The sequence below is a fragment of the Carcharhinus amblyrhynchos genome, unplaced genomic scaffold, assembly GCF_965287045.1.
Source record: "Carcharhinus amblyrhynchos unplaced genomic scaffold, sCarAmb.v2.hapA chromosome_261, whole genome shotgun sequence".
Taxonomy (NCBI): Eukaryota; Metazoa; Chordata; class Chondrichthyes; order Carcharhiniformes; family Carcharhinidae; genus Carcharhinus; species Carcharhinus amblyrhynchos.
The window spans coordinates 15,002-30,252 of NW_027650001.1; the positions used below are offsets into that span (position 1 = coordinate 15,002).

Sequence of the window (15,251 nt, forward strand, 5' to 3'; positions counted from 1 at the left end):
ACCCCACACCACTTAAAATCAGCATATCTTTGAACACTACGGTGCAATTTCCCATGGCTAATCCATCTAACCTACAGGTGGAGGAAAATAGAGCACCCAGAAGAAACTTATGCAGACACAGGGAAAATCCACACAGTCACCCAAGGCCAGGATTGAACCTGGCACTGAGACAGCAGTGTTAGCCAGTGTGCCATTGTGTTGCTATGCTGAACACATAGTCACAGTGGCATAGCAATTAAAATCAGGGGTGCAACATACTGCTCAAAATTAATTGGTGAATCCATTAATTTTCAACAAATGTATCACAATCAGTTTAAATTGAAATGTATAGTCCGAGGTTATGGGGTTGTAAATTCCACATCAGAACCTCCAAAAGGCCTACACAGGTTAACTACTGATCTTTGGACTATTGTTGTCGGTGGTCTCAGAGAGATCCCACGTACGTTTAGCCCGGTTTGCCTCAACCTATGCAAAGACTTCATTTTAAGATATTTCTGCCTTGCTATTACATTTAAATGCTAGACTGTAGGGGATTAACTAACACTTGACTACCATCTAAAACTCAGAAGGCATGCTGGCTTAGCTAAAAATTGACTGCATTCCTAAAGGGTGCACAATGTAGACAAAAAAAAATTTTTCTTAACAGCTGCTAAAACTTGTTTTCCTAGACAGAGACAGTCTGCAAAGGATACTTACAATAACGAGACAAAGGTTGAGCTCTATTGTGGATTTTATGTGCATTTTCAGTTCAGAATCAAGATCCTGTTAAAAATTCAGTACAGGGATTGGCCTGCTTAGAAGCCAGCCTCCAAGTTCGCTTTGCTTTTTCTTTTCATTTAAGTTCTGTTCAATAAAAGAAAATCATTTTAAAATTCATATCAGCACCATCCCATTATCTGTTCAAAGGGATGAATGGACCAACAAGCCCTCAAAATTGAGCACAATGTCTATCAGGTTTGACGAGTCTTCAGATGACTGAACAGCCCAATCCTGGATCCACAAGTTCTTTTGCAGTGGGGGCGTGCTGCCGTGAAGGATGAGTAGACCTTGAAGCCCCAGGTTGGCGTCCCTTTCCTTTCCCTGTTGCTGCCGTTCTGCCTTGCTGCCATGTCTGAGTCTCCGAGCAGCTTGTGATTTGAAGGATCAGGTGGAGCTATACTATTTGAGTCATGAATATTTCAACAATACGGACAGTAATGGTCACAAATCTCCGAGCTATAAAGTTGTGGGTTTAAGTCTTACTCCAGTGACTTGAACACAGAATTCAGGCTGGCTCCTCCAGTGCCATGGTCCCTCAGGAGAGATGTTAAGAAGAAGTGGGTCCAGGAGTAGACGACATCAAGCCAGCTTTGCAATAATTGAGGCCCTACGTGAAATACCAAATGTAAAAGATCCCAAAATACTATTTAAGGGACATCAGAGGAGTCCTCCTTGTCAACTTTTTACCCTCAACAACATTAGTAAAACAGATTATCTGGTCATCGCCTCACTGTAGGAGTTTGCTGTGTGCAAACTGGTTTCCAAATTTTTTATATTTTAACATTGACTATATTTCAGAAGTGCTTACACAGCTGGAAAACATTATTGGACATGCTGAGGCTGCTGTGAATGACACCATTGCAAGTTTTTTCTTTCAACCACACCAATTTAGCTCAGTTGAAGAACCAGCAATCGCATTACCAATGGCATTAGCCTAGACAAAATCATATGATAGCGAGATGCCAGTGTTGGACTGGGGTGGGCACAGTAAGAAAGTCACACAACACCATGTTAAAGTCCAACGGGTTTATTTGGAATCATGAGCTTTCAGGGCACCTTTATCAAGTGAAGGAGCAGGGCTCTGAAAGCTCGTGATTCCAAATAAACCGGTTGGATTTTAATTCTGTTGAGACTGCCTACTTAAAATCATCTGAAGCACAGACAACACATGGATAACTCAGCAACATGAATTCAGTCAACTCTGGTCTTGGAGGGAGTGCAGAGGAGGTTTACTAGGCTGATACCGGAGTTGAGGGGGTTGAGCTATGAGGAGAGGCTGAATAAACTAGGCTTGTACTCGTTAGAGTTTAGAAGAATGAGGGGAGATCTCATTGAGATGTATAAGATGATGAATGGGATGGATAGGATAGAGGTGGAGAGACTCTTCCCGCTCAGAAAGGACAGTAGGACTAGAGGGCACAGCCTCAAGATAAAGGGGGGGGGGGGGCGGTTTAGAACGGAGTTGAGGAGGAACTTCTTCACTCAAAGGGTGGTGAATCTCTGGAATTCTCTGCCCGTTGAGGTGGTGGAGGCTGCCTCGCTAAATATTTTTAAGACGCGGGTTGATGGGTTTTTGATAAGCGAGGGGATTAAGGGTTATGGGGAGAGGGCGGGAATGTGGAACTGAGCCACGACAGATCAGCCATGATCTTATTGAATGGCGGGGCAGGCTCGAAGGGCTAGATGGCCTACTCCTGCTCCTATTTCTTATGTTCTTATATCCAGCCCCACCTTGTACAGCTCCTCCCCACTGATATAATGATTGACCTCGACACTGGTGTGACTGTAGCCTGTTTGAGATGGCTCTTGAGGTAGCCCGAAATGTTGGAACAACTCACCCTAATGAGTCAAAACATTTGGTGTTGCACGATTTATTTCTGCATTGCTTTCCCCCCCCACAATACTAATGTCCTGCAATAAAAATAGAAGGATACAAGATGTGGAGAGAATGTTGCTTTCTCAAAGCAAATCTTTATTTGCAATTAAAAACTTAAAAAGTACAAAACAATTACTTCAAAGATTTAGAGCTCTAAAACAATTTCTAATTTAATACAAATGTACAAGTCAGTCTGTGGACACAATCATGAACTGTGAACACTGAGATACTTCTGGGAAACTCCCAGATAGACAGCCTCGTTCAATAACCAGTGCAAGATAACCCCTGTGGGGTCACAAGAGTAGAGAAGGCTGTTTCAAAGGAGCTAACTGAATTACTAACCACAATTGGAAGAACTGCTAAATTTCTCCTGGTTTCCAATGACTTATTAATTTATCCTCAAATATCATTCAAAAAAGGCAGTGTGAAAAATGACATCAGGCCCTCATTACAAACATAGAAAACTTGATTTAAAGACTAAAAGTTGCCAAATATCTTAATGTTTCACAGATTTATAAAAAAGATGGGGGGAATACAAAAGTTAAAGAAATTAAAAACATTTATAAATACAGTATGACCATTAATAGCTAGAAAGTGAAAGCAGCACTTTAGGAGAATGTCACTGATAACAATATCCAGCTCGGGTGGTTTAGTTTACCGACCATCACAGATGATGATCTTGCTGTGAATCAGTATTTAGTTTGATTGGTCTACATTTGTTCTGTGGTTCCTGCACAGCAGGAACCATTGATCAGAAACAGTTACTAAAGTAGCTGACAAGTGATGACAAAGTGCTTTATGATTCAATGTTTGTGAAAGATCCCAGCATATTTTCGGGTCCCTTCTACGCCCTGTTATCAATGTGACATGGTTCGGGTTTTTAACCCTATCACTGTACGCAGGGTTTGCCCAGCAGATGCCAGCTTTTCAGTACAGGGACCAAGGATTTATTCACAAGTTCTATTTCAACAGGATCCCTTCTCTTGCTACTCAGAAGTTGAGTTATCACTGCTCCCGAGTAACATTCTCATGCTTCCAAAGACAAAAAAACAATGACAGTTCTGAAATCCAGCTGAGTCAATGTCCCACACCTGAGGCAGCCCCAAATCACATCTGGACATCACAGTTTGCAGAGGATAAGCCCATAATATCAGAACCATGTCAGACCAATACAATGCTAAAAGATTGGTGTCTTCATCAAAGATGTTGAAGTCATCCTCGTTTAGAGACAACTACAACACTAATGGTATCACGGGAGTCACACATTGCACCCAGGTCGCCCACTGTCAAAACTCACTATTTCATTCTGATAATTTCCTCCGTTGCCATCCGCATTATCTCATTGAAGTCAAAGTGGAGATATTTCCGCCAGAATCGCCGATCACGTCCATAAACCTTAGCTGGATAACACGGGCTCTCTGGGTGTGAGGAAAAGGTCAGGAGAGTATTACTCCATTTACAGAAAATATTGAACGGCTGATTATCAGATAAGAAATCCAAAACAATGAAGCAAACTTTAGCTCTGAATGAATCCTTTGCGTAAAAACCCTGGCAGGGGACGCAAGCGCACACTAAACACGCCCACACAGTGTCAACAGGGCACTCAGATGGCGATAATGGGAATGCCAGGCATGTCAATAAATGATCGATGCTAAGGTAAGTGATTGTACCCTACGAGAATAGCTGAGCTAAAGTGCCTATCGTATTAAACCCAGAGATCCCCATCATCACAAGAATGTGAAAATGAATGAATTAAATCTAATCATTTATGGGTTAACACCAGAAGATGATAATGAAGGCTGCTGGAGTGCAACTGAAAACCCAACTGCTTCATTAGTTCTCTTCAGACAAGGAAAACACCACGACTCCAATCCTACTTTGAGATCAACTTTTAATGCTATCAGAATAACTAGCAATGAAAACAAAAAGCTTCCCAATCAACAATTTCTCCTTTAACTTATCTCACTTTCTCCAAATAAAAGGCTATAGTTACCCACGATATGCTTGTCTTTTTATGCAGTATGTGGAATATTCCTTGATCCAGTCCTATGCCATCTCCCTCCCGTAACTCTTCAGTACATTGATGGCTATATTGTTGCCGCCTCACGTTTTTGTCAGGACCTGGAAAAATTTGTCGATTTTGCTTCCAGTTTCCACCCCTCTTCTCCTGGTCCATCTCTGGCACTTCCCATCCCTTCCTTGACCTCTCTGTATCCATTTTCTGTGATAGACTGACCACCAATAATCATTACTAACCCACAGTTAGCTCGACTACAGCTCCTCACACACCACTCCCTGTAAGAACTCCCGTCTCTTTCTCCAGTTTCTCCATCTCCATCCCGTCTGTCCCAAGAATGTCACCTTTGAGAATGCCATTTCTGACGTTTGCTTTTATACTTAACTAAGGTTTCCCCTGCTTTGATTGACAGGGCACTCAAGCGGGTTTGATCTTTCCCACACCTCTGCCCCTCCCTCCCAAAACATGATAGGGTCTCCTTTCTCCTCACTTTTCACCCCACTACCCTCCACATTTGTAGGAACATCCTCTGCAAACTCCAGCACAATGCTGCCATGAAACATCTTCCCCTTAAATCCCATTACCCCAGCCCCCTGTCAGTACTCTGCAGGGACTGCTCCTGTGACACCCTGGTCCACTCCTCCAACATGCCCAACTTCCCATCCCTGTGGTGGTGGTCACAGGTTTGCCGTTCAAGTGGGATACTTTGTTCTGGATGCTATTGAACTTGAGTGTTGTTGGGCCTTCATTCACGTTAGCAAGTGGAGCATTCAATCATACTTGAGTTTTTCCTTGCAGATAATGGACAGGCTTTGGGGAGTCAGTGGGTGAGGTACTCAGCACAATTCTCAGCATCTGACCTGCTCCTGTAGCCATGGTATTTATGTGGTTAGTCCATTTCAGTTTCTGGTTAAAGGTAACCCATAATAAGTCGACATTCTCTTTTGCTTGAGATGCTCTTTGCCTGGCATTTGTCTGAATATTACTCGCTACTTATCAGCCCAAACCTGGAAGTTGTCCAGTTCTTGCTGCTTTTGGACATGGACTGCTTCAGCATCCAAGAAATTGCAAATGGTGTTGAACGTTGCGGAACACATCCCCATTTCTGACCTTACGAAAGAGGGAAGGTCATTGATGAGCAGCTGAAAATAGTTGGGTCTAGGACTCATTTTATTTAATCACAACTTACACCAAGTGTGTCTGAAAAAGTAAAGGGAAGGGAGAGCAGAGAAACTGGCTAGAAACAGTAAGTGGCAGTACAAATTTCACCGGGTCTGAGAATTGAAACAATGGAAATAGAAGTTTTAATACACAAAATATTAATTCCAGCGCCTTACCGATACCATGAAATATTCTTGCGATTGCTCTGCCCGAGAATTTTTCATCATGGCGAATACATAAGAACTGACAGATATCAGCTCGGATGGCACTCTCCCAGTCCTTCATCTGAAACAGAGAGGCATCATTGGGTGATGTTGTACAAATACCTTCCCTTCCTTGAGAGTTTTTTTTTATATAAAAAGGGGCACACCACACAGAGTGACAGTACTAGTACTAGGGTGACACGGTAGCACAGCGGTTAGCACTGCTGCCTCAGCGCCAGGGACCTGAGTTCAGTTCCCAGCTTTGATCACTGTCAGTGTGGAGTTTACACGTTCTCCCTGTATCTGCGTGGGTTTCCTCCGGGTGCTCCGGTTTCCTCCCACAGTCCAAAATGCATGCTGCTTAGGTGCACTGGCGGTGCTAAATTCTCCCTCAGTGTACCCAAACAGGCGCAGGAGTGTGGTGACTAGGGGATTTTCACAGTAATTTCACTGCAGTGTTAATGCAAGCCTAGGCTTGTGACATTAATAAATAAACTTTAAAATAAAGAGTCTTGGTCACAGTGGAGATGATTGGGCAATCCCCCTGTCAGTCACACCCAGAAGTGACTGGGGTTGATGTTATGTACACTGTGCGTTATTTGGATATCTTCCACTGAGTACAATTTCTTGCTTTTATTCGGACAAAACTAACTCTGATCATAAGGTCTGTTTGCTGTAATCTGTAGGGACCCCATTTAAACAGCCTTTGTTGAAACTCCCACTGTAAATCCCAAGCCCACTGCCTACCAGTTAGCTGTCAGAACATTCACTGCAATTTGAAATGCTGCTTATGCCAATATCTTCATCACAAGGTAGTTAGACACAGAGAGCCAACTCCTAACAGTCAGAGACACACTGTTTAACCAGCTCCTTTTTACACATCGAGCAGCACCTACAAAGGCCACAAATCTGAAAAAACCTTCACTCTGTTCAGCTCATCCTCCTCTTGTTCTTGGCAATTTGTGCTGTAACTCTGGTCGTTCTTTTGGTTAAAATAGTCCTTTAGCAGCTGTTTTAAGCAGGAGCTCCTCTCCACGGAAACCGCATCTGCACAGATGCTGCAGTTTTTAAAGGCCACACTGGAAGACAGAGAGAGATAGAGTCTTTTTATTTGAATCAGTTTAAAGAATGTCATATGTCTAACTTTAACGGAGAGTACGCTCCTGGACACACCCCAACTTTAAGAGTTATTTGTATGAAAAGGTGGTACAGTGGCACAGTGGTTAGCACTGCTGCCTCACAGTGCCAGGGACCCAGGTTCAATTCCATCCTTGGGTCACTGTGCAGAGTCTGCACGTTCTCCCTGTCTCTGTGTGGGTTTCCTCCAGGTGCTCCAGTTTTCTCCCACACTCCAAAGATGTGCAGGTTAGGTTGAGTAGCCACGCTAAGTTGCCCCTTACCGACAGGGGGACGAGCAGGTAAATACGTGAGGTTTGGGGATAGGGCCTGAGTGGGATTATTATTGGTGCAGGCTCGATTAGCCTACTTCTGCACTTTAGGGATTCTATAATTCTATGTCAGCTGGTGAGGAGCCAGGTTAACTATTTGAGGATAATGGCTCTTGGTTTCGGTTTTCACTTCCAATACACATTGCCAGCCACTTGCTTAATGACTGTATTTAGCACATTACTAACCGTATCATCAGAATAAAACCAACTTATTCAATGACCTCAAACTACCTCATGGTGACAATTATCACTTTAGGAAGGATGTGAGGGTCCTCGAGAGGGTGCAAAGCAGATTCACCAGAATGGTTCCAGGTTTCAGCTACAAGCTACAAAGGTTGTTACAGAACAAAGGAGATTGAGGTGAGATTTGACAATGAGGTTATGACAGGTTCAGATAAGGTGGACATAAAAATGCTGCTCCCATTAGCTGATCATTCAAGGACTAAGGGACATGGACTTGAAATTTGGGAAAGAGTTTTGGGGGGGGGGGGGGGGGTGGGGAAGAGATAGGTGGACACATTTTCTTTAAAGGTGGCGACCTGGAACACACTGCCAAGGTAATGACATAAGCAGAGATGTTGAGTAATTTCAAAAGGAAACTGAAGGAACTAAACTTGCAACAGAGCAGGAGAAATGGGACAGATTGAATTGCAGGTACAGATTCAATGGGCCGATTAGCCTCCTCCTGTGCGATAATCACACTCATCTACTTGACGACGAAAGCCTGTTTTTCCTGGACAGATGATGCCCACCTGTGAAATGACTTGAAGCAAGCTCTGAGGCGATGCAGTGCAGTCTTCTCCAGGGTCTGTACTCGCTGGTGCAGGAACTTACAGACTGCATCCAGTTCCTCATGGTTGAGATCTCCATAGGATCGGAAGTGGAAGGACAGGTCACTGAACTCCACTAGCACTCCACTTTTCCCTGTGCCTTGAAATCCTACCGCATTACAGAAAGAGCAAAAACACAAGAAAGCTGAGTGAATACAACCAGAAATCCAAGCTGACTGAACAAGGTCCTGATACAATGAGCTTTAGACAATGGAGGGCAACAGCTATCGTGAAAGGCCCACGAGTTAAAACATTAATTAACTTTAAAGTTTATTTATTAATTAGTGTCATAAGTAAGGCTTACATTAACACTGTAATGAAGTTACTGTGAAAATCCCCTAGTCATTACACTTCGGTCCTGTTCGAATACACTCAGAGAAATTAGCACCACCAATCCACTTAATCAGCATGTCTTTCAGACTGGGAGGAAACAAAAGCAACAGGAGGAAACCCATGCAGACACGGGGAGAACGTGCATACTCCATTTCAGACAGTGACCCAAGTTGGGAATCAAACCTGGATCCCTGGCGCTGTGACGCAGCAGTGCTAACCACTGTGCTGCCCACTGTTACTCTCCAAAATAACAGCACAAGCAGCAGTCACTGTGCTGAAGCATTGACAAAGTGCTATGTCCCAAATTCAGCATAGACCATTTACGACAGAGGTGAGGCGATACTCCTTCACCTAAAGAGCGGTGAGCCCGTGGAATTCAGTAGTTGATGCCAAAACATTGAATGCATTCAGGAGGCGGCTGGATATAGCACTTGGGGAGAATGGGATCAAAGGTTATGGGGAGAAAGCAGGATTAGGCTATTGAGATGGACGATCAGCCATGATCGAATGGCGGAGCAGGCTCGAAGGGCCGAATGGCCTCCTCCTGCTCCTATCTTCTATGTTTCTATGCAAATCTGTAAAATATTCCAGAGTACATTTCACGAAATGCTGGAAGGTTGTATCTGCTCGAACACCTGGATAGGAATGGCTTCCTGACAGCTAGTCAGGTAAGGAGCAGCCCAACATAACGAGCACACAGTGATGCAGAAAAAAAAACACTCTAGTGACTCAATGGAGAATGGAGCTATCGAGGGGGGGCTGGGCTGGGGGCGAGGAGCAGGGGCGGGTCATATGGAGGAGGCCCTGTGAATGGTAGAGCGATTGTTGTGGGGAAATTCTGTAATTGCAGACTGCACAGCTTGTGCCACCATGATGATAATACTACCCCACTTTCCATGGTAAAGCACTCAATGGGGTTGATGGAAAACATTGTTAAAGGAGGGGAAACAGTCTAGGGCTGTCTAGGGACAAATGACACTGAAAAATTCAGAATAAACGTCAGCATGGGGAATTTGACCAGATATTTTTTACTCTGAGTACAAGAAATAGAGGATAGAAGTATCAGGATTATCCTCAATTCTCCACAAGATTCTCACCTGACCTCAAATTCATCTTCTCTTGACACTTACCTTGCTTGGAATGAGACGTTGTCCACTGTAGTTGCCGCAGTTCTCGTCTGACCGGAAGCAGCTCCCATCCCATTGAATCTGCCAATTCCACCACATCAAACTCTACTGAACTGGAATGGGTGTGATCCACACCACGCAGGCGCTCTTTGGCAAGGGCCACAGCCACAGGAGGACACCTTCAAACAAAGCAAAAGGTAGAGATTAAACACCTCTAACCTCCTAGATCTCAGAGTTTCAATATGCCACATTGGGAGAAGTGTTAGCGAAGGGGGCAGGGAGAAGCTGCAAGAGGCCACAAAAGTTCAGATGCAGTGAAGAGACAGAAGTCAGTAATGTAAGCGTTGGGAAGATTTTGAGTGTTGGGAAGACACTCAAAACGCTAAAAAAAAGATTGTTGAATTAGCAAAGTTTTAATATGAGAACACAATTTGGCTATGACTTGAACAAGAGCACAGTAAAACTTGATCAATGACATCTTGCTCTATCCTATTCTGTATTAGTAATTGCTTCAAGTAACATTCTCCAGCCCTTACATGGCATTGAGGTCAAGTTATACAAATCCAATTGTAACCCGTTATGCTTACCACACCTGACACAATGACTTCTCAATGTTGAAATGCTCCAGCATTTTGTGTTTTGTGTCACAACTTGCTTTTAATTGGGACACAGGCTGGAACTTTCCGGCTATTCACCCCAGGGGGATCTTCCATTCCCGCTGACAGTGCATCCCCACTGCAGGTTTCCTGGCAGCATGGGGTGCAGTCAGTGGCAGGGCCTTACACCCACAAGGAGGGCAGCGAATCCACCCATCGTCCCACTATTTCCTTCTTCAAAGGACATCACTTAAATCTCAATGGGAGTCTTTTTGGTAGGGTTTACACCACAGAGGTCATTACCTTCAATAATGATCACCCCACTATAGAAGGAACACATTTACCTTCTTGCTATGGTTCTGAGTTGCATGGGTCCGCTATAACACTGGAGACGGCAGGTTGAGAAGGTTGGGTGCATCAATTCCACCCAGTGCTGAGGGTGCAGCTCCAGGTAACACAGCAGAGTTTCAATTCCTAAAGTTCAACAGAAGGGTGCAGGAGTCAACAACTTATTAGAATCAGCAGAAGACAACCAACATCCCACTTACACCACTTTCCTCTTGTAATTTCTCTTGACTGGGGACACCTGGCATGGATTGAGAATTGGTTAGCAGACTGGAAACAGAGTGTGAATCATTGGGTCTTTTTCAAAGTGGTAGGCAGTGACTTGTGGGGTCTCACAGGGATCAGTGCTTGGGCCCCCGCTTTTCACAATACGTATCAATGATTTGGATGAGGGAACCAAAAGTAGGGTGGTGAAGGTGGCATATGGCATGCTTGCCTTTATTGGTCAGGGCATAAAGTATAAAACTTGGCATATGATGTTGCAGCTATAATGTTGATTAGGCCACATTTAGAATACTGCGTCCAGTTCTGGTCACCACACTGCCAGTATAATGGCTTTGGAGAGAGTACAGAAAAGGTCTACCAGGATGTTGCCTGGTATGGAGGGTCTTAGCTAAGAGGAGAGATTGGGCAAACTGGGGTTGTTCTCTCTGGAAAGACGGAGGATGAGGGGTGACCTAATCGAAGTGTATAAAATTATGAAGGGCATAGATAGGGTGAACAGTGGGAAGCTTTTTCCCAGGTCGGAGGTGACGAACACAAGGGCTAAAAGGCCTGTTTCTGAGCTGTAAATTTTCTATGGTTTTATGGGTCACAAGTTCAAGGCGAGGGGGGCAAGGTTCAACACAGATGTCAGGGGGACGTATTTTACACAGGGTGGTGGGGGCCTGGAATGCACTGCCAAGCAAGGTGGTTGAGGCAGACACGCTGGGATCGTTCAAGATTTATCTAGATAGCCACATGAACAGACTGGGAATAGAGGTCTAGTTGGGCGCATGAGCGGTGCAGGTTTGGAGGGCCGAAAGACCTGTTCCTGTGCTGTACTGTTCTTTGTTAATATTTCCAACTTTGCTGATGACACGAAACTTTGTGGGACTGAGAGTGGTGAGGAGGATGTTAAGATGCTTCAAGGTGATTTAGACAAGTTGAATGAATGGGCAAACACATGGCAGGTGCAGTATAATGTGGATTAAATGTGAAGTATCCACCTTGGATGGAGAAACAGAATGGCAGAGTATTATTTACAAGGTGGTAGATTGGGAATTGTTGACATACAAAAAGACCACGGTGTCTTAGCGCACCAGTCATTGAAAGTAATCATAAGGGTGCACTAAGCAGTTAAGGCGGCAAATGGTATTCATTGCAAGAGGACTTGAGTATTGGAGCTTAGATAGCTTGCTGCAGCTGTATAGAGCCTTGGAGAGACCACACCTGGAGTATTACATGTAGTTTTGGTCTCCATACCTCAAGAATATACTTGCCATAGAGGGAGTGCAATGAAGGTTCACCAGACTGATTCCTGGAATGACAGAATTGTCGTATGAGGAGAGGTTGGATTGGCTGGGCCTGCATTCACTGGAATTCAGAAGAATAAGAGGGGATCTAATTGAAACACATACATTTCTGACAGGGTTGGACAGACTGGATGCAGGATTGTTGGCTCCTCTGGAGAGGGGGTCGAGAACAAGGGACTTTCAGTCTCAGTATACTGGGTTGGCCATTTAGGACTGAGATCAGGAGAAATTTCTTCACTCAGAGGGTGGTGAACCTGTGGAATTCTCTAACACAGAAGATTGCCGAGGCCAAATCACTGATTATATTTAAGGAAAAAATAGATAGATTTCTAAATTCTAAAGGCATCTGTGGAGAGTGCTGGGATAAAACGTTGAGATAGAGAATCAGCCATAATCATGTTGAATGCCAGAGGCTGCTTGATGGGCCTACTTTCCATACTCCTAATTTCTCTGTTTCTACATAACTTTGTCACTACTAGAATGTAGGCAACGCAAAGAATCTGAGAATCACAGACTATTACAAAGTAGGAGGCCATTCAGCCCATGCTTACTCAGGACAGCGATACAGTGGTTAGCACTGCTATCTCATAGCGCGAGGAACATGGGTTCAATTCCAGCCTTGGGTGACTGTGTGGAGTTTGCACATTCTCCACGTCTGAGTGGGTTTCCTCCAGGGGCTCTGGTTTCCTCCCACAGTCCAAGATGTACAGGTTAGGTGGACTGGCCACGCTAAATTGTCCCCTAGTGTTAGGGGGACTGGCTAGGGTAAATGCATGGAGTTATGGTGATAGGGGCTGGGTGGGACTGTGGTCAGTGCACTCAAAGGGCCGAATGGTCTCCTTCTACACTGTAGAATTCTATGATTCTATCATAACTGCACCGGCTCTCTGAATCAGCAATTCATTTGTACCATTCTCCTTCTAATCCAGCGCATTATTCCTTTTCAATAACAATTCAATATCCTCCTTTGAATGCTTTGACTGAAGCACATTCTCAAGCAGTGCATTTCAGGTCTTAACCACTCACTGTGTGGAAAAGTCTTTTCATTTTGCTTTCTGTTTCTTTTGCCAATGAATTTAAATCAGTGCCTTCCTATTCTCGATCCATTCATTCATGGGAACACCAGTACAAAATCCAGCTCTTTCATTTTCTCTATTTAATATAAAACTATTGAATAATCTTTTTGAGAGAAACATTCAATAGGGCGGACGCAACACAGTTTCATTAAAGGGAAGTCGTGTCTGACAAATTTACTGGAGTTCTATGAGGATGTGTCTAGGGCAGTGGATAGAGGAGAGCCGGTGGATGTGGTCTTTCTGGATTTTCAGAAGGCGTTTGACAAGGTACCTCACAAGAGGTTATTGCAGAAGGTCAGGGGACATGGAGTTGGGGGTAGGGTTTAGCGTGGATAGAGGATTGGTTGTCAAATAGGAGGCAGAGAGTGGGGGTCAATGGGTGCTATTCGGATTGGCGGTTGGTGACTAGTGGGGTGCCCCAGGGGTCGGTGCTGGGGCCTCAGCTATTTACCATTTATATAGATGATCTGGAGGAGGGAACCGAGTGCAGGGTGTCGAAATTTGCTGATGACACCAAGATTGGGGGAAAGGCAAATTGTGCGGAGGGTGTGGAGAGTCTGCAGAAGGATCTAGATAGGCTGGGCGAATGGGCCAGGAAATGGCAAATGGAATTTAATGTTGGCAAGTGTGAGGTGGTCCACTTTGGTAGGAAGAATGGTAGGAAGGACTATTACCTACGTGGCGAAAAACTGCAGCAGGCGACGGTGCAGAGGGACCTCGGGGTCCTTGTGCATGAGTCGCAAAAACCCAGCTTGCAGGTGCAGCAGGTGGTCAGGAAGGCGAATGGGATGCTGGCCTTCATAGCGAGGGGGATTGAATATAAAAGTAGGGAGGTCTTGCTGCAGCTGTATAGGGCATTGGTGAGGCCACAGCTGGAGTACTGTGTGCAGTTTTGGGCGCCGCACCTGCGCAAGGATATTTTGGCCCTGGAGGGAGTGCAGAGGAGGTTTACTAGGCTGATACTGGAGTTGAGGGGATTGAGCTATGAGGAGAGGCTGAATAAACTAGGCTTGTACTCGTTAGAGTTTAGAAGAATGAGGGGAGATCTCATTGAGACGTATAAGATGATGAATGGGATGGATAGGATAGAGGTGGAGAGACTCTTCCCGCTCAAAAAAGACAGGAGGACTAGGGGGCACAGCCTCAAGATAAAGGGGAGGCGGTTTAGAACGGAGTTGAGGAGGAACTTCTTCACTCAAAGGGTGGTGAATCTCTGGAATTCTCTGCCCGTTGAAGTGGTGGAGGCTGCCTCGCTAAATATTTTTAAGAAGCGGGTTAATGGGTTCTTGATAAGAGAGGGGATTAAGGGTTATGGGGAGAGGGCGGGAAAGTGGAACTGAGCCACAACAGATCAGCCATGATCTTATTGAATGGCGGGGCAGGCTCGAAGGGCTAGATGGCCTACTCCTGCTCCTATTTCTTATGTTCTTATGTAAAGTAGGCACTGCCACTTACCTTCCTCTCGAAGATCTAACATTTCTACAGTTTTCTGGATCGGCACTGCCCTCTCATGCCTGTGGCAGATCCGTGAAGAACTCACATCAAATCCATTGAGTGGCTGAATCTCCTCCAGGGGCAGTTTCTCAGACGGGTCAGGGATTGCCATCATCTCATCATCTGTGATGGCCCCACACTGCCATTGAGAGAAAACAAGCAGCAATCTTACTGTCTATACTGGCAGCATAAAATCAAATGTGCTAAAACAGAGCATTTGAGATTTACAGCATGGAAACAGGCTCTTTGGCCCAACTTGTCTATGGTGCCCAGTTTTTAAACCATTAAGGTATTCCCAATTGTCCACGATAGGCCCATATCCATCTATACCTATCTTGCCATGTAACAGTCTAAATGCTTTTTAAAAGACAGAGCAAATGTTAAAGCTAGGCTAGGATCTTTTGGTCTATCTGCCTAGCAACCAATGAAATCAGTGTTCCTCCAATTTTCACTGATCAATTTATTTGGGTGG

General features: G+C 44.6%; 1 protein-coding gene across 1 annotated transcript in view; it reads right to left on the bottom strand.

Moving 5' to 3' along the window:
• Positions 1 to 2,794: 2,794 nt before the first annotated feature.
• The window catches only part of recql4 (RecQ helicase-like 4), a 56,104-nt gene continuing 43,647 nt past the window's right edge, over positions 2,795 to 15,251 (bottom strand). Inside the window, exons 18-24 of the mRNA XM_080183350.1 lie at positions 14,741 to 14,918; positions 10,695 to 10,824; positions 9,758 to 9,933; positions 8,217 to 8,403; positions 6,936 to 7,095; positions 5,990 to 6,098; positions 2,795 to 4,053 (exon numbers count right to left, since the gene is read on the bottom strand). Of these exons, the coding sequence (XP_080039476.1) occupies positions 3,932 to 4,053; positions 5,990 to 6,098; positions 6,936 to 7,095; positions 8,217 to 8,403; positions 9,758 to 9,933; positions 10,695 to 10,824; positions 14,741 to 14,918 (1,062 nt within the window). The 3' untranslated portion in view covers positions 2,795 to 3,931. The remainder of the gene's footprint in view (positions 4,054 to 5,989; positions 6,099 to 6,935; positions 7,096 to 8,216; positions 8,404 to 9,757; positions 9,934 to 10,694; positions 10,825 to 14,740; positions 14,919 to 15,251) is intronic.